Source organism: Mustelus asterias, chromosome 5 (genome assembly GCF_964213995.1).
Source record: "Mustelus asterias chromosome 5, sMusAst1.hap1.1, whole genome shotgun sequence".
Classification (NCBI taxonomy): domain Eukaryota; kingdom Metazoa; phylum Chordata; class Chondrichthyes; order Carcharhiniformes; family Triakidae; genus Mustelus; species Mustelus asterias.
Genome location: NC_135805.1, coordinates 93,815,798 through 93,841,679, shown reverse-complemented (window position 1 = coordinate 93,841,679; position 25,882 = coordinate 93,815,798). Strand labels below are relative to the sequence as shown.

Genomic DNA, 25,882 nt, shown 5'->3' with positions numbered 1-25,882 from the left:
TGTGGGCAAAGAGTCATCTAGACTCTATGTTGGCTCTATTCTCTCTTCACAGATGCTGTCAGACTTGCTGAGAATTTCCAGCATTTTCTGTTTGTTTCAGATTCCAGAATCTGCAGTATTTTGCTTTTATCCATTTATTCCAACTCTTCTTTCTCTGTGACATCCCAGTTTTCAATCCATGCTAATACGCTTCCTCCAATTCCATGGGCTTTTACTTTATGCACCAGCCTCTTGTGTGGCACAAGAGGCGATGGTCCAGTGGTATTATCGTTAGACTATTAATCCAGAAACTCAGCTAATATTCTGGGGACCCGGGTTCAAATCTGGCCATGGTAGATGGTGGAATCAGAATTCAATAAAAGTCTACTGATCATGAAAACATTGTCGATGTCGGAAAAACCCATCTGGTTCACTAATGTCCTTTTAGGGAAGGAAATCTGCTGTCCTTATTTGATCTGGCCTACATGTGACTCTCAGCTGCCCTCTGAAATGGCCTAGCAAGCCACTCAGTTGTATCAATTGCTATAAAGTCTCAGCAAATAAATGAAACTGGAAAGACCACCTGGTATCGACCTAGGCACCGGAAAAGACAACGGCAAAACAAACAGCCCTGTTGACCCTGCAAAGTCCTCCTTGCTAACGTCTGGGGGTTAGTGCCAAAATTGGGAGAGCTGTCTCCCAGACCAGTCAAGCAACAGCCTGACATAGTCATTCTCATCATATCATACCTTACAGATAACACCCTAGACATCACCATTACCATTCCTGGATATGTTCTGTCCCACCAGCAGGACAGACACAGCAGAGATGGTGGCACAGTGGTATACAGTCGGGAGGGGGTTGCCTTGGGAGTCCTTAACATCAACCCTGGACCCCATGAAGTCTCATGGTTTCAGGTTAAACATGGGCAAGGAAACCTCTTACTGGTTACCACGTACCATTCTCCTTCGTGGCTGAATCAGTATTCCTCCATGTTGAACAACACTTGGAGGAAGCACTGAGGGCGGCAAGGGTGAAAAATATACTCTGGGTGGAGGATTTCAATGTCCACCACCAAGAGTGGCTCAACAGCAGCACTACTGATCGAGCTGGTCAGGTCCTAAAGGATATAACAACTGGACTGAATCTGCAGCAGGTGGTGAAGGAACCAACAAGAGGAAAAAACATACTTAATCTCACCCTTGCCAATCTGCTGGCTGCAGATGCATCTGTCTATGAAAATATCAGTAGGAATGACCACCACACAGTTCTTGTGGAGACAAAGTCCCACCCTCACATTGAAAATAACCTCCATCGTGTTGTGTGGCACTATCACCGCGCTAAATGGGACAGACTTGGAACAGATCTGGTAACTCAAGATTGAGCATCCATGAAGTGCTGTGGGCCATCAACAGCAGCGGAACTGTACTTCAGCACAATCTGTAACCTCCTGGCTTGGCATATCCCCCATTCAACCATTATCATCAACTCTGGTTCAATGGAGAGTGCGGGAGGGCATGCCAGGAGCAGCACCAGGCATACATAAAAATGAGGTGTCAACCTGATGAAGCTACCAAACAGCACTACTTGCATGCCAAATGGCATAAACCACAAGTGATAGACAGAGCTAAGTGATCCCCCAACCAATGGATCAGATCTAAACTCTGCAGTCCTGCCACATCCAGTCATGAATGATAGTGGGCAACTAAACAACTCACTGGAGGAGGAGGCTCCACAAATATCCCCATCCTCAATATGGAGGAGCCCAGCACATCGGTGCAAAAGATGAGGCTGAAGCATTCGCAACAGTCTGCAGCCGGAAGTGCCAAATAGGTGATCCAGCTCGGCCTTCTCCAGTGGTCTCCAGCATCTCAGATGCCAGTTTCTAGCCAATGCGATTCACTCCACATGAAATCAAGAAATGGTTGGAGGCACTGGATACTGCAAAGGCAATGGGCCCAATGATAACATTCCGGCAATAGCACTGAAGACTTGTGCTCCAGAACTTGCCACTCCCCCAGCCAAGCTCTTCCAGTATAGTTACAACAATGATGTGGAGATGTTGGTGTTGGACTGGGGTGGGCACAGCAAGAAGTCTCAACATCAGGTTAGAGTCCAACCTGTTATATTTGGTATTACGACCTCATTACAGCTCCTGACCTCATTACAGTCTTTTGTCCAAACATGGACAAAAGAGCTCAATTCCAGAGGTGAGGTGAGTGACGCCCTTGACGTCAAGACCGCATTCAACAGTGTGGCATCAAGAAGCCCTAGCAAAACTGGTATCAGGGGGCAAACTCTCCACTGGTTGGAGTCATACCTGGCACATAGGAAGATGGTTGTGGTGGGTCAGTCATCTCAACTCCAGGGCATCTCTGCAGGAATCCCTCAGGGTAGTGTCCTAGGCCCAACAATCTTCAGCTGCTTCATCAATGACCTTCCCTCTGTCAAAAGGTCAGAAGTGTGGACGTTTGCTGATGACTGCACAATGTTCATCATTCGTGACTCCTCAGATACTGAAGTAATCCATGTTCAAATGCAACAAGGCTGAACAATATCCAGGGCTGACAAGCGGAAAGTAGCATTCATGCCACACGCATGCCAGGCAATGACCATCACCAATAAGAGACACTCTGACCACCGTCTCTTGACATTCAATGGTTTTACCATTACTGAATCCCCCACTGTCAACATGCTTGTGGTTACCATTGACCAGAAATTCAACTGGACTGGCCACATAAACATAGTGGCTACAAGAGCAGGTCAGAGGCTAGGAATACTGCGATGAGTAACTCCCCAGAGCCTATCCACCATCTTATGGCACAAGTCAGGAGTGTGATGGCATACTCCCCACTTGCCTGGATTGGTGCAGCTCCAACAACACAAGAAGCTCACCACCATCCAGGACAAAGCAAACCACTAGATTGGCACCACACCTACAAACATCCATCACCGACACTGAGTAGCAGCAGTGCTATCTACAAGATGCACTGCAACAATTCACCAAAAATCCTTAGACAGCACCTTTCAAACCTACGACCACTTCCATCTAGAAGGACATGGGTAGCAGATAAATGAGAATAACAAGTTCTGCTCCAAGCTATTCACCATCCTGACTTGGAAATATATCACCGTTCCTTTGCAGTTGCTGGGTCCAAATTCTGGCATTCCCTTCCTAATGGCATTGTGGGTCAACCCACAGCACGTGGACTGCAGCAATTCAAGAACGTGGTTCACCACCACCTTCTCGAGGGCAACTAGGGATGGGCAATAAATGCTAGCCCATGTCCCATGAATGAATAAAAAAAATTTTGTCAAATGCTTTTTGGAAATCTAAATACTCTATATCTACTCTCCATGTTACACACACACAGAATTTGACCAAATTTGTCAAACATGGTTTACCTTTCATAAAATCATGTTGACCAGGTTTGATTATATTCGGCTTTCCTAAATGATCAGCTATTTCCACTATTATTGACTTCAGCTTGCCAATAATAGATGTTAAACTAACTAGACAATAGTTCCCTGCTTTCTGCCTTTCTCCCGTTTTGAACAAGTGTCACTGGCTGTTTTCCAATCTCCCAGAATTTAGCGAGTTACAAAAAATTTCAACCAATGGGTCCACTATCTCTGCAGCCACTTCCATTAAAATCCTAGCGTGCAGTTCATTGGGTCCTGGCAAATTACCCACCTTTAACCCCTTGAGTTTCTCTAATACTTGTGGTTGGAATTTTTTAAAAGTTCTACCATGTTATTTAAAATCCGGCCATCTGATAACTTGGGAATATTTGCAATGTCTTCCACAGTGAAGACCAATGCAAAAAATTTATTTAGCATATCCGCCATTTCTTTATTTGCTGTTTATCTATCACCTGCTTTGTTCAGTAGAGGTCCCACATTTACCTTAGCTGCCTGCTTCCTATTTATATATCCATAGAAACTCTTTACTGTTTGTTTTTATGGTGCATGTAAGTTTTCTCTCAATTCATTTTCTCCCTTTTTTCCTTCACTTAAATTTTTTCACATGATGTGGATGTCACTGACTCAGCCAGTATTTATTGGTGGTGAGCTACAACCTTGAACTACTGCAGTCCATGTGTTGCAAGTACATCCACAGTGCTGTTAGAATGGGAATTCCAGGATTTTGACGCAGCAGCAGTAAACGAACAATAACATTGTTCCAAGTCAGGATGGTATGTGACTTGGAGAACTCAGAATGGAGTGAAATGGCTCTAATGTATAACAACTATAAACAAATCTGTTTAAAACCTTTCATTAGTCTCAGACCCCTATTAGGTGCTAAGCCTTTTTTTGCAAGAGATTCATCCTGTCAATTCTCTTTTGATATGTATCCACTTATTTCATCCTTATAAACTATCCCGGCAGCGTGTCCAGTGCCACTAGAGGGGCTGCAGAGAAGATTGTCCAGGATGGGGCATTTGAGCTATAAGGAGAGACTGGGACAGGTTTGGATTGTTTAAGAGCAGAGAAAGGGATAAGATTTGAGGGGTTTGGACAGGGTGAATAGGAAGCAGCTGTTAGTTTGGGGGGGTTAGTCACGAGGGGGCATAGTTTTCGGCTGAGGGGCAGGAGATTGAGGGGATTCAGAAGGGTGGTGGGAATCTGGAAAGCACTGCCAGAGGAAATAGTGGAGGCCGGAAATATTTGGATGAGCACTTGAAATATCATAACATTCAAGGATATGGGACAAGTGCTGGAAAATGGCATTCGCATGCCTGTAGTGGCAGTTATGGTCGGTCCAGACTCAATGGGCCAAAAGGTCCTTTTATGTGCTGTATAACTCTATTCTTTTTAAAATATGGTGACCAGAACTGCACGTTGTCTAACCATAGTTCAGTACAATTTAGAATAACTTCAATACTTTTTAATTTTATTCCTCTAGAAATATAGTACCTGGTTTGCTGATTATATGGTCTCGTTAATCTGTAGTGCAGCTTTTAGTGAATGATGTATTTGTACTTCAAGATCCGTTTTTGTTCCTTTACCCCACCTAGACTTGCCTCTTCCAAGTAATAAGTGACCAACCCTATTCTTCCTCCCAAACTGTACTATCTCAGATTTGTATTGAACTTAATTTGCCAATTAAATTTGCTGATTGACAAACTGGTGGATATTGCAGTTATATTATTTACCATGTACATGTTTTCAGATGATTAAATGTTAAGGTGTGCTAAAAGTCTGAACTGCTCTGGTTAATATTTCAAATGCACAACATAAATGTTGCATTTTTATTTACAGCCAGACTTCCCTTACAAGGATGACCTTCTTGCTTTGGACTCCAGCTGCCTTCTACTGATAGTTCTGCTTTCTTTCACCATTATGATAACTGTTAAGGTAAGGCAATAGAAGTGAAACCATAGCAGTTTGTGGCTTGAATGTGTATGACGTATTGAGTAAAAAACTTGTCATAATTTCCATATTTGGGGAACAAATGAAAAGCTTGAAGCACAAATATAAATATAGAAAGATACCTACAGGAACAAAAATTGCTGCTTTTAAAAGCACACTTACCAAATTGCCAAAACAGTAATTTAGTAGATCAGACAGCTTGCAAACCTAATCATTACAGTTATAAGTATAATTCTATAAATGTACTATCATTCTCTAATACTCACTGAAGGAAAAGACTCCTCGCAGTGACTGATGGTACAATATTACATCCACTAAATATGGCATATCTTTTTCAAGATAAGCATATTTAAATTAGACTTGATTTTGGTGCAAATCTTGTTAACACTTCAACATTTAAATATGTCTACATTATGACTGAGTCACCAATCTGTTTACTTCCTTGTTGTGGTTAACATTTTATTTTCCCAGTCAATTAAAAATATTTAAACTCTTCGTTCATGTTACTTAGCTTTTCTGTCCGATTTTCTTTCTCCCAATCATGTTTGGCTATCTGATAATTTTCCACCACCTCATCTTTTTAAAAAGGAAGTTACTTGTTTAAAATGATGTGCAAATGAAATTGTAAATTAACTCAAACTTGGGTCCACAATTTGTTCATTCTCCCTTCTCAAATGATAAATTCAACCTACGTGCTTCGGTACAACTTTTTCATTTTCACAGTCTGAGGATACAAGATAGACTGTTTAGGACAGAAATTAGAAATTTCTTCACCCAGAATGTGGTCAGCCTGTGGAATTTGCCACCACAAAGTAGTTGAGGCCAAAACATTATGTTTTCAAAGAATTATGAATAGCACTTGGGGAGAAGGGGATCAAAGGATATTTGGGGGGGGGGGGGGGGTTGGTTGTTAAGTGGGATCAGGCTATTGAGTTGGATGACCATTATGAATGATGGAGCACATTTGGAGAGACAAATGGCCTCCACCTGCTCCTATCTTCTATGTTTCTATGATATTCTCCATTCGCCTGCTAAGGAGACGTGTAGGGAAACAGTGTACCTCCTCACCTTATTTCATCTCGCTTCACACATTCAACACTGTCAACAGAGCAGAATTGTGCAAGACTTTGGGGGAAGTTAGCTGTCCACCAAAACTGCTCAGTCTCATCTCCTTTCATGATATCATGCACTTCATGTGATGCAGTTTGAGGGCTCTACTTCCAACAGTTTCAGAATGGCGTGAAATGGCTGCAGTCTACCCCCACTTGTATATGCTCCTCCATACTCCCTCTATTATCTTCACTGGAGTTTGGAAGGAGTCTACTTGCACAGTAGGTCAGCAAGCTCTATAATAAGCAAAGACAAAAACACACTGCATCCTGATCGGGAACTCCACTATGTTGATGATGCCGCACTGGTTGCCCACATGGAAACTCAGTTACCAAGATTTATGGACTTTCCTCCATGTCTGTAACTTGTTCTCCCTAACAAGCATCAAGAAAACCATGGTCATGGGACAAGGTGTTGCATCTCTGACCCTGATCTCTCACACTAACACCTTCTTTGAAGTGATTAGCAAATTCTGCTACCTCGGGGCCCATAGTGAGACAATCTGTCCCTTGTTGCAGTCCTTGATACACGAGTAGGGAAAGCACCACTGACTCATGACACGTGCATGGGATAACAGCAAGCTCAACCAAGCTGATGGTTTTTATAAAGCCTGTGTTCTCAATTGCTTGCTGTATGACAGAGTTCCCAAGTTTGTTAGCACTCATCAAACACAGGCTGCTTCTTTGGCTCATGATGGAAGACAGTCATGTACCAAACGACCTCCTGTAAGGTGAGGTCGATGGAGCCAGAAAAGTGTGGGACACCCAAAGCTCTGCTTCAGAAATGCTTGGCAATGTGACAAAGCACCTAAACATCAATTAGTGCACCAGCTGACAAAGGAAAATGGTGACACCACCTTTGGGCTGCCATACACCACCATGATAACAAGTGGCTCCAGGCATCAATGCACAGTGACACCAGGAAGCTTTATGTGCAGCACGTCTAGCAGAACCTACCCCTCAAAGATTGGCCTTTTCAGCCATCAGCCAAGATCACCATATGAAGAAACCTTAACTGCTGCTTCTACGTCATCGTTCATAGATGGAAGTATGCTACATCCACTGCCAAAACCTTTTTTTAAAAAAGTAATGCTTGCTCAAGGAGTGCAGCTTTTTAAGTCGGTGTCAAAATGCACCTGGGTCTGCTCAGCCCAAAAAGATGGTAACCAGCGAGTGGTGGAATCTGCAGCTTCACTGCTGACTGAAAGGTCCAAATCACTGGATCCACATCATAAATGTGCATTCTCTGACAATTGTGTGATCATATAGAAGAGCATGACTGATTTTCACATTGCTTTCCCTACTTGACAGTTCTCACAATTTCCCATACAAGGTCATTACGAAAAAGTCTTAAACCGCATTGACACCAATGCTCTAATTGCTGTAGCTTTGATCCCTTATTGTCTCACCAACCACAATTAACTAACTTTATTAAAACCTGATATGGTGTCTAAAAGCAAACAAAAGCCCATTCAGCTTCACTATTGTCTCATTTAGTGCTTATATCACAAGTTTATAAATGTTTTAATCTTTTATTTTGTATTAATTAAAACAGCTAATCAAGTGCATATAATAGTAGTTTTATTTCACAGGCTTACTTCATCAACTGTGTTTGGAATTGCTACAAGTACATCAACAATAGGAACGCACCTGAAATAGCTGTGTACCCAGCATTTGAAACGCCTCTACAGGTATGCAAAAATACTGTAAATTGCGGACATCCAATATAGATGGAGGTGAAAGAGCAACTTCACTTTATTTTCTCCTCTTTTAGTACAGCTCTGTTCTCTTGTTATGGTGTCTGACTTTTTATCAAATATGTAATATTCAGAAAGTGACACCTAATATTGTAGTGCTGCTTTTAAGAAAATGCTGTGGTTGTAATTTTCAACAGACTTGAAGCAGCAACTGGCTCGGAAGTAGTCAAATCTATTAGTCCAGACTCCGGGTGCAAGGGATGAGTTTAGTTGTTGTTTCCAATTTGGTTTGCAAAATGTCTTCATTTGGAGGAGAGTACGGATTTTTAAATGAGTATAGTGTAATTTCTAGGATATTCCTCCTTGCGGATTTTGTTTTCCAACACTGATCAAATGTGATTGTGAAGTTGATGAATTTTAGCTGAGCTGTTACAATTCTTAAAATGGAAGTAGCTAGCTGGCACAATGTCAAATGCAATCTGCTCAATAGTGAAGATGCATCACCTGATTGGGTACCACTTGAGTTTCAAGTGATGTGTTGACTCTATAGCACAATTTTAACAAGTGGCTCACCTGAAGCATTCTTTTGACCCAGGTTTTGTTTACAACTGTAACACTGAACACATACAGCCTTGTCCCCCAAAAAGAGAGAACTTGTATAATCACTTGTCATTGATTAAACTTTTATAACATGGCCATGTCTTCCTCTGGATGTTTTTCAACAAGTGAAGTTTGTAATCATTCTAGACCTGGTTCAGTAGCTAGTGAGGTATTTAGTCTGTCATCTACATCATAAATTGGTTTCCTAATGCTTCTAAATTGTAGTGTGATACTTTACTGCACTGAGTTGTATTTCAGGAATTCAATCTGCTGTTCCATAGTTAAACCATTCATGTTTAATCTGTGGATTGAGTCCCCATGCTCCTCTCTCCCTTCTCCTTTCTTCTTTTTTTCCACCCATCCCCTCCCACTACAGCCTATGGCTCAAATAACTTGTATGCCATTAGTGGCCCTTTTGAATGCAATTCCTGCTATTGCTATAACAAATACTACTTGGAATGCTTTAGACAACTGTGCCAGTGAGCAAATTAATAGGCTGCATGTGACAGCTTCAACAAACACTTCTTAAATTAAAACCCAGAGCTGACTGCAACAAAACATTTTCAGTTAAATCAATGCTTGAAAAAAAAACATCTTTGGATTTGTCAATTGATTTGAATTGTCCAGTTTAAGCAGAGCTGGTTTTAATCACCTGCTTTCTTCCTTGTACCCAACTCCAACATGAGTAAAACAAGTTCCAATCAAATCAAAGTCACGCACAGCACAATGGTTAGCACTGCTGCCTCACAGCACCACAGACCCAGGTTCAATTTTGGCCAAGGGTGAATGTCTGTTTGGAGTTTGCACATTCTTCCCGTATCTGCATGGGTTTCCTCCAAATGCTCTGGTTTCCTCCCACTGTCCAAAGATGTGTAGGTTGGATGGATTAGCCATGGTAAATGCATGATGTTATGGGGATTGGGGAGTGAAGGCAGGCATTTCGGTGCTATTTTGAAGAGTCAGTGCAAACCAGATGGGCTGAATGGCCTCCTTCTGCACTGTAGTGATTCTATGGTTTAAAAGGCTGTTTTCCAGCCAACTGAAAATCGCAAGTCTTACAAGTGAAATGTCACACGTGGCTGCATCTAAATATTGATTGGTAACTCCAGGAGTTACCACATTTGTTTGTTCAAGGAAAGTTCTTTACGACATGAACAGGTTATATTTTCTATCTGCTTCCTCTGTTACTGTTGATTGCTGTTTTCAAAGGCAGCAGTGTAACAAATGATAGCTTTTTTATTACACTTCTCAATAACAAATAGGTATTTTGGATACTTATTGCTGTACTTTATCTTCATTGGTGCCAATTGAACTATCATACTTTTTTCTTGGTACAATCATAACTTATTTTGTCTAAAGTCTGTCATCAAGTTAATTAACTGGAGGAGAAATTGTGAACATTTAGCTGCCTGTATTGGGTGAAATTACTAAATTGAATCTGTATTCTTAGATTTTTTTTAGATGGCACAGCTCTAATATTTAGTTATGCTTGAAATGTATTTTTTATTTTTTAGTATGTGCTGCCAACTTACGAAATGGCTGTGAAGATGCCAGAGAAGGAGCCACCACCTCCTTACATGCCTGCTTGAACTCAATGTAAATCAATAACAAATGAGCATTTTTCTTAAATTCTGATTACCTTGCAGTTAAACTTTGAGACTTTAAGAGGTATTCTGTATTTGTGTAAACTGCTAAGTATCTAGAAAATTATATTTTGTATGTAAACTTGATTGAAACTGAGAGCCTTGAATATGCATTTTTCTACTTTCTCGAATTACTTAACTGGGTGAGTATCTTTGATCTTTCTGCACCAAGTTGCGATTTTCTTTCTTTCAAATTGCCTTTCATTAAAAAATTTTGGGTGTGTTTGTATTTTTATGTTTTCGTCATAACATCAGATGGAGATTAGAATGGTTCTTGGAATAAATACAGGACAGAGCTGGTTGTTAATTTGAAATTTGACCATTTGAAGTAGATAAGCAGTTAAAGCACTTGTTGGAATACAGTGCAGAACTTGAAGTTGAAATAAACAGTACTTGGTTTCTGCCACTAGAGGTTCCAGGTGATCTATTAAATGTTAATGCAACCTCCTGAGGCAGAAATCATGTACAACACAGTAGTTTTCCACTGGTCCATCCAACTTTGCACTTTTCTTTTTACTGCAAGACAGACTTCAAACTTTTGGACTTTTCAATTCAGACTGGTGAATTATGTGCATTGACAATATGGAAATATACTGTCATATGTATGGAAAAAAAGTATTTGTGCACTTCTTGTGCTGTCTTTTTTCAGATCCCTTTCGGTATAATATGTTATGTTTTTAGGTGGAGAGGAAATTGTAACGCTTAAAGTTGTTGTTTTCTGCATTTTATAACTGATACGTGTAAACAATCATTTTAAGGATTGTATGATTCCTTTATTTGTCACTTTAATCTGAAAAAAATATTAAATGTTTCATTTTATAATGCAGTTAAATTTCTCTTTAAAATTTAGATTAAAAGAACTGTTATTTCCTTTCAATATCCCTACGTTCAGATTATACAATAAACTTGCCTATGGTTAGTATTTTTTTAATTCTTTCCTGGGACATGGGTGTCCCCGGCTTGGCCAGCATTTATTGTCCATCTCTAATTATTCTTGAGGGGACAGTTAAGAGTCAGCCACATTGCTGTGGATCTGGATTCACATGTAGGCCAGACCAGGTAAGAATTGCAGATTTCCTTTTGTCAAGGACATTAGTGAATCGGTTGGTTTTTTTAAGATAATCGACAATGGTTTCATAGTCGTCATGAGACTTTTAATTCCAGGTTTTTTTAGTTGAATTCAAGTCCCACCATCTACTGTGGTGTGATTAAAACCTAGGACCCCAGAGCAATGCCCTGAGTGCCTGGATTATTAGTTCAGTGACAATGCCACTAGGTCACTGCCTCCCCCATATTTATACTTTAAAATATATTTGTAAAAATCTGGCTTGAGACTGATCTATCCCCAATAGAAAAGTCTTTGTGCCTGAAAGTAGGTATATTTGCAATTTGACTAATTTATCTCTCCAGCTTTTCTTAAAACCAATTCTGATATTTTATTAACTGTTTACAGTACATATACCCATCTATAAGTAGAATAATTTGCCATACTTAGGGAAGAAATATCCTTTTTTTGTTTCATGCTGTGCAGTTGTTCATCTGCAACTTGTAAAGTGCTTTCAAGGTAGTGAAATGTCTTGATGCTTCATGACCATCTAGAAATTGATGATCCTTGGACAGATGACCAAATGCTTAGTCATAGGGGAAGATTTTAAGCAGCATCTTAAAGAGGGAAAAGAGGTGGAGAGAAGAAAAATTTGGGAAGGGAATTCCACAGTTTGGGAGCAAGACAGCTGAAGGCACAGCAGCCAGTAGTGAGGCAAAGAAAGTGGGGAATGCACAAGAGTTCGGTAGAGTAGTGATCTTGAGGCTTGTAAGCCTGGTGCAACGAACACATTAGTATGAGGCCATGGGGGCATATGAACATGAGAGTAATTGAGGTGTTGATGGATAGGGAGGTAGTGTAGGTAAGTGAGTACGTGTGATGGGTGAATAGGAGTTGGTGCAATTCCCACACAGTTTGGATGAGCTCAAGTTTTTGGAGGATAGAAAATAATAGTTATGTTCAAACCACATCCTCAGTTGCTACTGGCAAAGGCTGTAGCTGTTTTTTGTACCATCCTAGAAAAATTCAACATCTGAATCCATTGATTTTTCACATTGCATCACCATTCAGACATTTATTTTCCTCCTCCGCCCACCTCATTCTCGTCACTGGATGAAAAAGTCTCCTTTCTCTGAAAACTGTAGAACTATTTGGTGTGACATGAGATCTGTGGTTTCAGCCCAGTTTCGAATAGGTAAATGAACCCACAATGCAAAATTGTTGCAGTTTGTTCAAGGCCATAAGGACAGCAAGCGTGGAAAGTAACATTTGTGCTTGGTAGGTGGGAAATAATTCATCATACAGTTGGAAAGGATATTCTGAAACAATAAGACAGGAGAAGAGCTTTTATATATTAAGAATTTGGAAATCAAGGAAGATATCCTGGGCAAGATGTAACGAGTTCAAAGGCAAAATACTGCAGAAGCTGGAAATCTGGAAACACTCAGCAAATCCAACTGTACCTGTGGAGAGCGAAGTGTTTTAACTTTATTTTTTAGAATTGAAAAATGTTATAGATGGTTTGAATACAAAGGCAGGGAACGGGGTGTATGTAGGAAATAACAATGGCGGAAGGAATGAATAAATGATGAATGGGATAGTAAACGAAAGATGGATCTAGTGGGACAAGTGGAATGCCATTGTTGGGAAGTTGGTTAGCTCATTTAGCCAGGAGTGATGCCAACAGCAAGGGTTCAGTTCCCATACCGGCCAAGGTTATTCGTGAAGGCCCTGCCTTCTAAACCTTGCCTCACTTAAGGTGTGGTGATTCTTAACTTAAATCGATACCAGTCAGGTCTCCCCCCCCCCCCCCCTTCAAAGCATATGATCATCTGGGACTATGGCAACTTTACCTTTTAAATGGCAGCAGCAGAATCATTACATATATTGGCTGTCTGAAAAAGGCTGCAATGGTTATGATCCAAAATTAATGAACTCTCTAGTTCAGAAGGCTAAATGCCTAATTGAAAGATGATGTGCTAATCCTTGAGCCTCTTTTTTGATCTGAAGTTCCCATTGTCAGATCAGCAGAACAGGTTAGAGGTTTATTTCTAAATGGTCAGGGCAACCTCCAGAACAGACTTATCCAAGGCTGACCAGATAGGGCTTACACAGTAAGAAGTTTAACAACACCAGGTTAAAGTCCAACAGGTTTATTTGGTAGCAAAAGCCACACAAGCTTTCGGAGCTCCAAGCCCCTTCTTCAGGAGACTCACCTGAAGAAGGGGCTTGGAGCTCCGAAAGTTTGTGTGGCTTTTGCTACCAAATAAACCTGTTGGACTTTAACCTGGTGTTGTTAAACTTCTTACTGTGTTTACCCCAGTCCAACGCTGGCATCTCCACATCAGATGGGGCTTGCCATGTCCTTTAAGTTCAACTTCTAAATTTCCTGAAAAGAATGTCAAAAAATGATCAGTGCCTGCACAGCCAATCACTAATTTGATTTTTTTATTGTCACATATATTGATATACGGTGAAAAGTATTCTTTCTTGCGCGCTATACAGACAAAACATACTGTTCAGAGGACAGAGGGGAGAAGGAAAGAAGGTGCAGAATCTAGTTGCAGTCATAGCTAAGATGTAGAGAAAGATCAGCTTAAGGTAGGTCTATTCAAAAGTCAGTAGGGAAGAAGCTGTTCTTGAGCCAGTTGGTACATGATTTCAGACTTTTGTATCTTTTTCCTGGTGGAAGAGATTCTCCATGAATTGGCTGCTGATGGGTGGCTATGTAGGGTGAAACCAGCTGGTGATCGGACAAGCAGAATGTCATCAACTGCCAGAGGTAAGTATTGAATATCTTTCCGACTAGGGTTCAGGGTGGAGAGCTCAATGCGAGTCAGTGGTGGCCTCCCTGGCCCAGAACAGCGGCCTCATCTCGACTTCAGGCGACTGCAAATTTACTTTCACTGGGGGACGAGGGTAGGGTACTGGCTGCTGATGTGTGTAAGTGAGAGAGAGTGGGTGGGGTGGAGTGTGTGTATGCCATTGCCTTTTTGGAGCAGGCAAGCTATGGTGGGTGCATCGGAGATGGGAGGGTGGGTGCTGTTGGGTGTTCAGAACTGAGGGTTGCCCAGATTTCTGGTGGTCTCTTCCACAAAGGGGGAGGACGCAATCACATCTGGTGCTGGAAGGGTGTGGCTGCATCTGATTCAGAGGTGCTTGTGGAGGTGAGTAAGTGACTGTGTCTGGAGGGCAGTGTGAGACATTGTGCATCTGAAGAGCATTGTAAGAGTGTGTGGAGATGAGAGTCTGCCTTCTACTCTGACTCGATTTTTCTCACTTGCTCTTGCCACCACTCATCAGCACGTACACACACACACACCTACATACCTTCTCTCACCCTGTGCGTTTTTATTATTTACTCTATTTCAACTTAATAATTCATACCCTTGCCCAGCAATTGTTTCTGTACTTAAATTGATTTTTAAAATTGAAGTTTTATGGCCATGCCAAACCTTATCTTTCCAAAATTTGCTCATCAGCCCTTGAGTAAGAAAAATATGCAAATGTCTCCCCCCCCTCCCCCCCCTTCCCGGTCAAAGGTTGAACAGGCCTGCTATAGAGTATAATAAAGAGAATGTAAAAGCCATGCAATGGTGTCAAACAGTGTTCTGGTTCATATGCTGTGAGTATAGAACAAGGAATGTACAGTCAATATTCCCCTTTTCCATATAGAATAAATCCAACTCTAAATGCAGAATTTATATTCATTTTTGAAGTTGGAGGGGACGCTTCAGGTGGAAGGTTCGCCTAGGGCACCTAACGTTCTAAGACTGGCCCTGGGTCGGAGAAGGGTCATGTGGAACAAATCATTTGGGTTGAGTAGCCTGTTTGTATGCTGTAAATTGTACTTAACTTAAATCGATACCAGTCAGGTCTCCTCCCCCCTCCCCCCCCCCCCCCCCCCCCCCCCCCCTCAAAGCATATGATCATCTGGGACTATGGCAACTTTACCTTTTAAATGGCAGCAGCAGAATCATTACATATATTGGCTGTCTGAAAAAGGCTGCAATGGTTATGATCCAAAATTAATGAACTCTCTAGTTCAGAAGGCTAAATGCCTAATTGAAAGATGATGTGCTAATCCTTGAGCCTCTTTTTTGATCTGAAGTTCCCATTGTCAGATCAGCAGAACAGGTTAGAGGTTTATTTCTAAATGGTTAGGGCAACCTCCAGATGGGGCTTACCAGATGGGGCTTACACAGTAAGAAGTTTAACAACACCAGGTTAAAGTCCAACAGGTTGCTGCAGACTCGATGGGCCGAATGGCCTCCTTCTGCACTGTAGGGGTTCTATGTTCTATGTAAACACTTGTAAATGGAACAATTTAACAAATAATATGCAATCGGGAGAATTCTAAGCTAAATTTAATCCATGCAGTTGATTAAGGTAGCATCTACTAACCTTGAGATTAATCACAGGTAATCAATCCTAAAGTAAATTGTTTTAGAGGGAGCTAGCTTGGTTGGTGAAACAGCCTTTAGTATTCTGCATTTTATCTGTTTTTGGAATTTGTCAGCAAAATAGTATGACCATTCACTTCTTGTGATTTGCTAGTTGCCATTACGGATTTTTATTTCCTTGTTAAAAGCAATTATTGCTTTGTTGCAATAAACCTCAGAGTTGTCATCTATTTAAACTTTTCTCATTTCACAGGAAAACAAAGCCCATTATTGTTCCCATGAGCAGGCCAGTGTGGTGGAATCTTCTGAGCAGTTTATATACTTGCATTGGGCGTTGAGGTGGTCTTGGATTTAGATCTTCAGAATCCTACTTCCAGATTCCATCTGTTTCGGGCGATTGAAGCAGAAGAATGCATTAAATGGCCATTGTATTCTTTTAATGTGTCAGTCTCTATTCTCTCAAATTATTTCACCCTCCGCTCTCTATCCAACATGAGCAGACTGAGAGCAAAGTCTTTCTTCGTAGATCAGTTACTTGAAATCTGGAACTACCTTTGTTTTTCATAACTATATTGACTAGTTGATTACTTTTGGTTTCAGCTTTAGAAATGATGACCATTTCATTATCGGGTCTCTTTAGAATACAGCGGCCTAAGATCACTTCAGAGGTATTCATTTGAATATTTGGATCTACTGCTGACAGACACACACTTGGAGAAAGTAATCTGTGACACTGCAACCAGTTGTATGTTGTCACTGGGACCAGCCGCAATAACTGCTCAGTGTTGCCTCGAACTGAAACTTGAACGTTTCTTCTTGCTGCTGTTGATTCTTGATTGCAGCATTGTTCCACTGAATCAGTCAAGATCAGTCCATTCAGCAGAGATCAGTAATTGAACCTGTGATCTGATCTGCCTGACTTGAGACTCGTGGAAAGTTGCTAAGCCTTCAGTATCTTGACTGATATCTTTGAGTAAATAACCCTGTGGTAGTGGGTAGGGAGGCAATGAGAAGAAAATTATAAGGCCGAAATTCATTTGGTCCGTTACTAGCTTCCATAAACTGCTTCTTATGCCTGTCTGATTTCTATTTCGTTGTGACCTATAGTTGAAAACTGAGATTCATCTAATTATTATAAATTTGGAATTGTATTTAATATCAATTTGAGAAGAAATACTTAGACTGCAGTGGTTCAAGAAGACAGTTCATCACCATTCTCAAGGCCAGGGGTGGGCAAAAACTGCTGGTCAAGCCACTGATATTCACATCCGTGAATTAATAAAAAATGTTTTAAAGCTTGCATGTTGAAATGCTGAGGGCACTTGTGATTTTATACAAATGCATTGGTCCACAGTCTTGATGGTAATAGGTAAACAAAGGCAATACTAATATTTCCACGCACTAGAAATCTAATAATTTCACCTGTTTGAAGGGGCCGAGAAACATTTGCATTTCACTACTAATCATTAAAAATGTTATTTCTAGCTGTTCATGTTGCAGTGACTTTGCTGCTTTGTGCTATATTGTATACTTGCATTCCTTGTCACAAAAAAAATTCAGATCTTTGTCTTTGTCTACTCTCTCTCCCCTGGACACTACAAAAGTAAACAAATAGGCTTCAGCAGTGGGAATGAAAGATCTATTCTAGATCCACTGATATATACTGACATTTCTAGAATTTAATGTATTTACATTGCAATCTTGCCTAAAGTTTCCAATTCCTCATTCTGTCCGTGCGACACAAACTGAGAACCAGTAAATAATATCAGAGAATGTAATTTAATCTAGCCCATTTACTATAGATTATTGTCCATGTAATTTGCATGTAAAATCATCTATTAATTATTGCAGGAACACTTAGTATTACAGGAGCTATATTACACATCTTTTGTGCATTTCTTCTGGTTCATATGCTGTGAGTATAGAACAAGGAATGTACAGTCTCTCAATATTCCCCTTTTCCATATAGAATAAATCCAACTCTAAATGCAGAATTTATATTCATTTTTGAAGTTAGAGGGGACGCTTCAGGCGGAAGGTTCGCCTAGAACACCTAATGTTCTAAGACTGGCCCTGGGTGGGAGAAGGGTCATGTGGAACAAATCATTTGGGTTGAGTAGCCTGTTTGTATGCTGTAAATTGTACTTAAATTTCACTAATGTTAGAATGGTTGTTTGTGCATCAAACTTTGTATTTCTCCTTGCAACTACTGTCCTACAGAATGACCCATCTTATTTAACAAAATACATTTCATACTTTTATATTTGCACCCATATAATCTGTTCTAATGTCTAAGAAATAGATTTCCTGTCTTTCATGATCAACAGATTGTGGTGGACAGGAAATTACATGGACATTGCAATCTCCTGGGAGCCTTTAATTTGGGAAAACAGTATTCTGGCACAAATTATGAGACAGCTTTGTTTTCCCGCTGCTGCTTTTTCAGGAAGGAATTTCTTTAAAGTGAACTTTTCAAATCAATTGCTAAAAATATCTCAATAGGAATGATGTTCAGTTCCCTCTATCCTTGGGTTTTATTTTAAAGGGAAAAATATCTAGGACTGCCTAGGAAGTTCATCTGTGGAGGACATGGGTCACTTTGTCCCTGTCATTATCCACTTCATACTTACAGACATACTTTTTTTTCAATGCAATCCTGTGTTGGAAGGCAAAGGCAGTCTTTTGAGGGATGATTCCTTGGAAGTGAAAGCATTTTGAAGATGGTCTTTCTGCAGCCAAGTTAGGTTAGAAAGTGAATGCTGGTAGTAGCACTACCCCTGTGATCAGTCTGAGGGTCATAGAACAGACTACTGACTTTTTGAAACTTCCCTATGGGTCAGATGCCATCTATTAGCAAAGCTGTGCCACTGATTCAATTGCATGTTACACAATATCACCATCGAGAGCGGCCTAAATGTGGATGAGGTAGAACAGAAAGCAATCTGAAGTCCATGGAAGGTTAAATTGGGTTGAGTGTATACTTAATTATTTTAATAATGCACAATGTTAAAACTACTTTCCCCCTCGTGCACCAACTTGTCCTGCAAGATAACGGTAGATAAGGACGACACGGTAGCATAGTGGATAGCACTGCTGCTTCACAGCTCCGGGGACCTGGGTTTGATTCCCGGCTCGGGTCACTGTCTGTGCAGAGTTTGCACATTCTCCCCGTGTCTGCGTGGGTTTCCTCCGGGTGCTCCGGTTTCCTCCCACAGTCCGAAGATGTGTGGGTTAGGTTGATTGGCCAAGCTAAATTGCCCCTTAGTGTCCCGGGATGCGTAGATTAGAGGGATTAGCGGGTAAATATGTAGGGATAGGGCCTAGGTGGGATTGTTGTCGGTGCAGACTCGATGGGCCGAATGGCCTCTTTGTGCACAGTCGGGTTTCTGTAAGGAGTACCACTAAAACTTTGTGAGTTATCACTAAGCATTTTAATTTTTCAGCTGACTTCTCATCGAAGACCATGTGAAGAATGTCTAATGCTGCAGGGAGAATTAGTTTCTCTGCAATGGTGTGGGGCATTTTCTCATTAGCTAAGTGGGCTTTGTCATTCAATGTTAAGTTTCTGCTAAGAGCTTGAGCTGATGACTTCAGTTCATGCTGTCTGATGAAAAAAAAATCCAAAGGTTTGTTCTCTGGATTGCCATGTTCAGTCTTCAGATAACTTTGCAGTTTTGAGGGTTTTAAACTCTCATTCACCAGTATTTCCTGCATATGACACACACAGGTTTTGCATCCTGATTGGCAATTAATAAAACAATACCTCAAAATTCATCTTTATACTGCTTTTTTCCTGATTTTAGTATTTTTCTTTGCAGGGTATTCACTGGAAGCCCTGGCTCTCTGTTCATAATTAACATTGGTACCGCTCATTGCTAACACTACTGTTCTGTCCTGTCATGGACTTGCAGAACAGCTCTCTCTGGCAAATTCAGATGCGTGACCCTGGCCAGTAGGTTTATCGGCTGTGGGTGTCTCTGGCCCTCTCTTTCATGTAACAAACCAATCCATGCCTACAATCAGCTTACTAAAAAGGGAAAGAAAGTTGGCACCAAGTACACTTGTGTATAGGATGCCTGGTGCCAAGTGCACAGTCAGGGCACACTGACCTGTTTATTCTTGCTTCGTGGTTATACACTGTACTGCAGCAGGAATTTACCCAAAGAGAAAATGGGGGAAAAAAGGTCAGGCGATCTTTGGGGATAATTTTTGGTGACCCATTTTTCAACATCCTGTGAACAACCCGTGGGTTGCGATTCCCCACTTTGAAAAACGCTGCTGTAAGGGACCTATGTTTGTCTTTAATCTTTTTCTTTTTGCATATTTGTATAAGCTTTTACAGTCCACTTTTATGTTACTGGCAAGTTTGCTCTCATAGATATTTTGCTCCTCTTAATCAATCTCTTGGTCCTCCTTTCCTGAATTCTGAAAAGTTGCCAATGTTAAGGCTTATTACTTTTTCTAGCAGCTTTATATGACTCCTCTTTAGATCTAATGCTATCCTTAATTTATTTTGCTAGCCTTGGTTGGATTGTTTTTCTTGTCTTTTTTGCCCCAGAAAGGAATGTTTAATGTTCCAATGCATACGTTCATTTCCTAAATATTAGCCATTGCCTATCCACCATCATGCCTTTTATGAAGTTCCGCAATCTATCTTAGCCAATTCATGCCTGGTATCTTCGTGGTTTCCTTCGTTTAGATTTAGGACCCTAGTTTCAAATCAGATGTTTTCACTTTCCAATTAAAGACACAGAACACAAGAAGTTATGCTAAACTTATACAAAACACTAGTTTGCTTTGGTGGAGTAGGTTGTAAAATTCTGGGTACTACATTTTAGGGTGGACATGATAGCTTTAGAGAGTGTACTGAAGAAATTTACAAGAATGGTTTCAGACATGAAGGGTGACACAAATAGAGGGATACAAACGGATGGTCTAGTTAGGAACACATGATCGGTACAGACTTGGAGGGCCGAAGGGCCTGTTCCTGTGCGGTTTTGTTCTTTGTTTATTACATAGAGAAGCTAGGGTGGTTGTTCTTAGAGTAGAAAAGGCTAAGATGTGATTTGATAGCAATGTTTAAAATGATTAAGATAAATAGTGAATAAGGAGAGACTTTTCAATTGCTGAAGGGTCAATAATGCAAAGACAGATTTAAGGTGATTGGCAAAAGAAACACAGGCAACATTAGAAAAAATATTTTTATCTGCAATGAGTGGTTAGGATTTGGAATGCACTACCTGACTGGGCGGGGAAAGGTTTAATGGTAGCTTTCAGAAGGGAATTGGATAACTGAAAGGGAAGAAAATTCACAGATATGGAGGAAGACCAGGAGAAAGGATTACTCATTAACTTTTTGGATTTACAGGACATGATTATGTTGTGTTTCATAAGAACATACATAAGAACATAAGAAATAGGAGCAGGAGTAGGCCATCTAGCCCCTCGAGTCTGCCCCGCCATTCAACAAGATCATGGCTGATCTGAAGTGAATCAGTTCCACTTACCCGCCTGCTCCCCATATCCCTTAATTCCCTTATCGATCAGAAATCTATCTACCTGTGATTTAAACGCATTCAACGAGGTAGCCTCCACCACTTCAATGGGCAGAGAATTCCAGAGATTCACTACTCTCCTGAGAGAAGTTCCCCTCAACTCTGTTTTGAATCGGCCCCCATTTATTTTGAGGCTGTGCCCTCTGGTTCTGGTTTCCCTTCTAAGTGGAAAGAATCTCTCTACCTCTACCCTATCCAGCCTCTTCATTATCTTGTATGTCTCTATAAGATCACCCCTCAGCCTTCTCAACTCCGAGTACAGACTTAATCTGTTCAATCTCTCCTCATAAGCTACACCCCTCATCTCTGGTATCAACCTGGTGAACCTTGTCTGCACTCCCTCCAAGGCCAATATATCCTTTCGCAAATAAGGGGACCAAAACTGCACACACTACTCCAGTTGCGGCCTCACAAGTGCCTTGTACAGTTGCAGCAAGACCTCCCTGCTTTTATATTCTATCCCCCTCGCGATAAAGGCCAACATTCCATTCGTCTTCTTGATCACCTGCTGCACCTGCAGACTGAGTTTTTGCGATTCATGCACAAGGACCCCCAGGTCCCTCTGCACAGTAGCATAATGTAATTTTTCTCCATTTAAATAATATTCCAATTTACTATTATTTCTTCCAAAGTGGATAACCTCACATTTGCCAACGTTATATTCCATCTGCCAGATCCTCGCCCACGCGCTCAGCCTATCCAAATCTCTCTGCAGACTTTCTGCGTCCTCCACGCAATTCGCCTTCCCACTCATCTTCATCTCATCAGCAAACTTTGCTGCCCTACACTCAGTCCCCTCCTCCAGATCATCTATGTAAATGGTAAACAGTTGAGGCCCCAGCACCGATCCCTGCAGCACGCCACTGGTCACCAACTGCCAACCAGAAAAGCACTCATTTATTCCAACTCTCTGCTTCCTGTTAGATATGATGTGGAGATGCCGGCGTTGGACTGGGGTAAGCACAGTAAGAAGTCTCACAACACCAGGTTAAAGTCCAACAGGTTTATTTGGTAGCAAATACCATAAGCTTTCGGAGCAGAGCTCCTTCATCAGATGGAGTGGATATCTGTTCTCAAACAGTACACAGACACAGAAATCAAATTACAGAATACTGATTAGAATGCAAATCTCTACAGCCAGCCAGGTCTTAAATGTACAGACAATGTGGGTGGAGGGAGCATTCAACACAGGTTAAAGAGATGTGTATTGTCTCCAGACAGAACAGCTTGTGGAATTCTGCAAGTCCAGGAGGTATGCTGTGGGGGTTACTGATAATGTGACATAAATCCAACAAGCTGTGGATCCAACAGACACTACGACAACGGATGAATGAACACCGCTCGACAATCACCAGGCAAGACTGTTCTCTTCCTGTGGGGGAGCACTTCAGCAGTCACGGGCATTCAGCCGTGGATCTTCAGGTAAGCGTTCTCCAAGGCGGCCTTTACGACACACGACAGCGCAGAGTCGCTGAGCAGAAACTGATAGCCAAGTTCCGCACACATGAGGACGGCCTAAACCGGGATGTTGGATTTATGTCACATTATCAGTAACCCCCACAGCTTACCTCCTGGACTTGCAGAATTCCACAAGCTGTTCTGTCTGGAGACAATACACATCTCTTTAACCTGTGTTGAATGCTCCCTCCACCCACATTGTCTGTACATTTAAGACCTGGCTGGCTGTAGAGATTTGCATTCTAATCAGTATTCTGTAATTTGATTTCTGTGTCTGTGTACTGTTTGAGAACAGATATCCACTCCATCTGACGAAGGAGCTCTGCTCCGAAAGCTTATGGTATTTGCTACCAAATAAACCTGTTGGACTTTAACCTGGTGTTGTGAGACTTCTTACTGTCCTGTTAGATAGCCAATCCCCAATCCACACCAACACCTTACCCCCAACTCTGTGTACCCCAACCTTCTGCAGCAACCTTTTGTGAGGCACCTTATCGAATGCCTTCTGGAAATCTAAAAACACCACATCCAGTAAATTCGTCAAACATGACTTTCCCTTCATGAATCCATGCTGCGTCTGCTTGATCGAACCATTCTTATCCAAATGCTCTGCTCTTTCCTCTTTAATGATGGACTCTAGCATCTTCCCAACCATGGACGTTAAGCTAACCGGCCTGTAGTTACCCGCCTTTTGTCTACTTCCTTTTGGAAAACAGTTACTGTTATGCCGCTGTTTAAAATCAGCCGGCACTACCCCAGAGTCCAGCAAATTTTGATAAATAACTACTAACGCATCTGCTATTACCTCAGCCATTTCTTTCAGTACCCTGGGATGCATTCCATCCGGGCCCGGGGACTTGTCTACCTTCAGTCCCATTAGTCTACCAAGCACTACCTCTTTAGTAACAGTAATTGTATTAAGGACCTCACCTCCCACCAACTCTCGATCTCTAATATTCGGTAAACTATTTGTGTCTTCCACCGTGAAGGTCGACACACACAACTTATTTAAAGTCTCAGCCATTTCCTCATTTTCCACTATTAAATCCCCCCCCTCTTGTCCTCCAAGGGTCCAACATTCACTCTAGCCACTCTATTCCTTTTTATATATTTGTAAAAACTTTTACGATCATTTTTTATATTTTGAGTTAGTTTAGTTTCATAATCTATCTTTCCTTTCTTAATCGCTTTCTTAGTCGTTCTTTGTTGTTTTTTAACGCTTTCCCAATCCACTAATTCTCCACTATTTTTGGCCACTCTACGCATCTGTTTTTATTTTAATACTCTCCTTTATTTCCTTCGTTATCCACGTCTGGTTATCCCTAACTGGAACATGGAACCATTTTTTCCCCCTTTTTCCAATTTCTCTGAGATGTGTTACAAAGAACAAAGAACAGTACAGCACAGGAAACAGGCCCTTCGGCCCTCCAAGCCTGTGCCGCTCCTTGGTCCAACTAGACCAATCGTTTGTATCCCTCCATTCCCAGGCTGCTCATGTGATTATCCAGGTAAGTCTTAAACGATGTCAGCGTGCCTGCCTCCACCACCCTACTTGGCAGCGCATTCCAGGCCCCCACCACCCTCTGTGTAAAAAACGTCCCTCTGATATCTGAGTTATACTTTGCCCCTCTCAGCTTGAGCCCGTGACCCCTCGTGATCGTCACCTCCGACCTGGGAAAAAGCTTCCCACTGTTCACCCTATCTATACCCTTCATAATCTTCTACACCTCTATTAGATCTCCCCTCATTCTCCGTCTTTCCAAGGAGAACAACCCCAGTCTACCCAATCTCTCCTCATAGCTAAGACCCTCCATACCAGGCAACATCCTGGTAAACCTTCTCTGCACTCTCTCTAACGTCTCCACGTCTTTCTGGTAGTGCGGCGACCAGAACTGGAGGCAGTACTCCAAATGTGGCCAAACCAGCGTTCTATACAGCTGCATCATCAGACTCCAGCTTTTATACTCTATACCCCGTCCTATAAAGGCAAGCATACCATATGCCTTCTTCACCACCTTCTCCACCTGTGTTGCCACCTTCAAGGATTTGTGGACTTGCACACCTAGGTCCCTCTGTGTTTCTATACTCCTGATGACTCTGCCATTTATTGTATAACTCCTCCCTACATTATTTGTTCCAAAATGCATCACTTCGCATTTATCCAGATTAAACTCCATCTGCCACCTCTCCGCCCAATTTTCCAGCCTATCTATATCCTGCTGTATTGCCCGACAATGCTCTTCACTATCCGCAAGTCCAGCCATCTCCGTGTCATCCGCAAACTTGCTGATTACACCAGTTACACCTTCTTCCAAATCATTTATATATATCACAAATAGCAGAGGTCCCAGTACAGAGCCCTGCGGAACACCACTGGTCACAGACTTCCAGCCGGAAAAAGACCCTTCGACCACTACTCTCTGTCTCCTATGGCCAAGCCAGTTCTCCTTGTATCCCATGAGCCTTAACCTTCTTAACCAACCTGCCATGTGGGACTTTGTCAAATGCCTTACTGAAATCCATATGTTGTGCTTTATGTATACATATATCTCAAGAAAAGCAGTTTGGAAATCTGTACACCATTGTATTGCCCTCATTAATCATTTCTGTTACTTCATCAAAAACACTCAATCAAGTTGGTTAAATACAATTTGCTGTTAACACATCTATGCTGGCTTTCAATGAAACAGTTGGCCTCTTATGTGGTAGCTTAGCATGTAGCTAAAGCAAAAATCCTGGCTAATTAATCCATATTATCAACTCTTAAAAACTTTCCCACAACTGCGGTTAAATTGACTTGCCTGTAATTGTTGGGTTTAACCCTAATTTTGGTTTTGAACAAGGTTCATATTTGCATATTACATTTTCATATTTACATTCATAATTCCATTATGACATTCCTGTCCAGTATTTCAGACAGGCTTACATTATAGTGAACTTATATTGGGTTCCATTAAAAAAGCAAACTCCACACAGACAGACACCCAATGTCAGAACTGAACCTGGGTTCCTGGTGCTGG

General features: G+C 41.4%; 1 protein-coding gene across 2 annotated transcripts in view; it reads left to right on the top strand.

The window, feature by feature from the left end:
- The window catches only part of laptm4a (lysosomal protein transmembrane 4 alpha), a 40,007-nt gene extending 19,792 nt beyond the window's left edge, over window positions 1-20,215 (top strand). The window contains exons 5-8 of one of the 2 annotated variants that reach the window (XM_078213052.1): window positions 5,242-5,337; window positions 8,054-8,152; window positions 10,273-10,354; window positions 16,103-20,215. In XM_078213052.1, the coding sequence (XP_078069178.1) occupies window positions 5,242-5,337; window positions 8,054-8,152; window positions 10,273-10,347 (270 nt within the window). In that variant the 3' untranslated portion in view covers window positions 10,348-10,354; window positions 16,103-20,215. Of the gene's footprint in view, window positions 1-5,241; window positions 5,338-8,053; window positions 8,153-10,272; window positions 11,228-16,102 lie in introns of those variants that run through there. The other variant, XM_078213051.1, reaches the window with a different exon arrangement.
- Window positions 20,216-25,882: the final 5,667 nt, after the last annotated feature.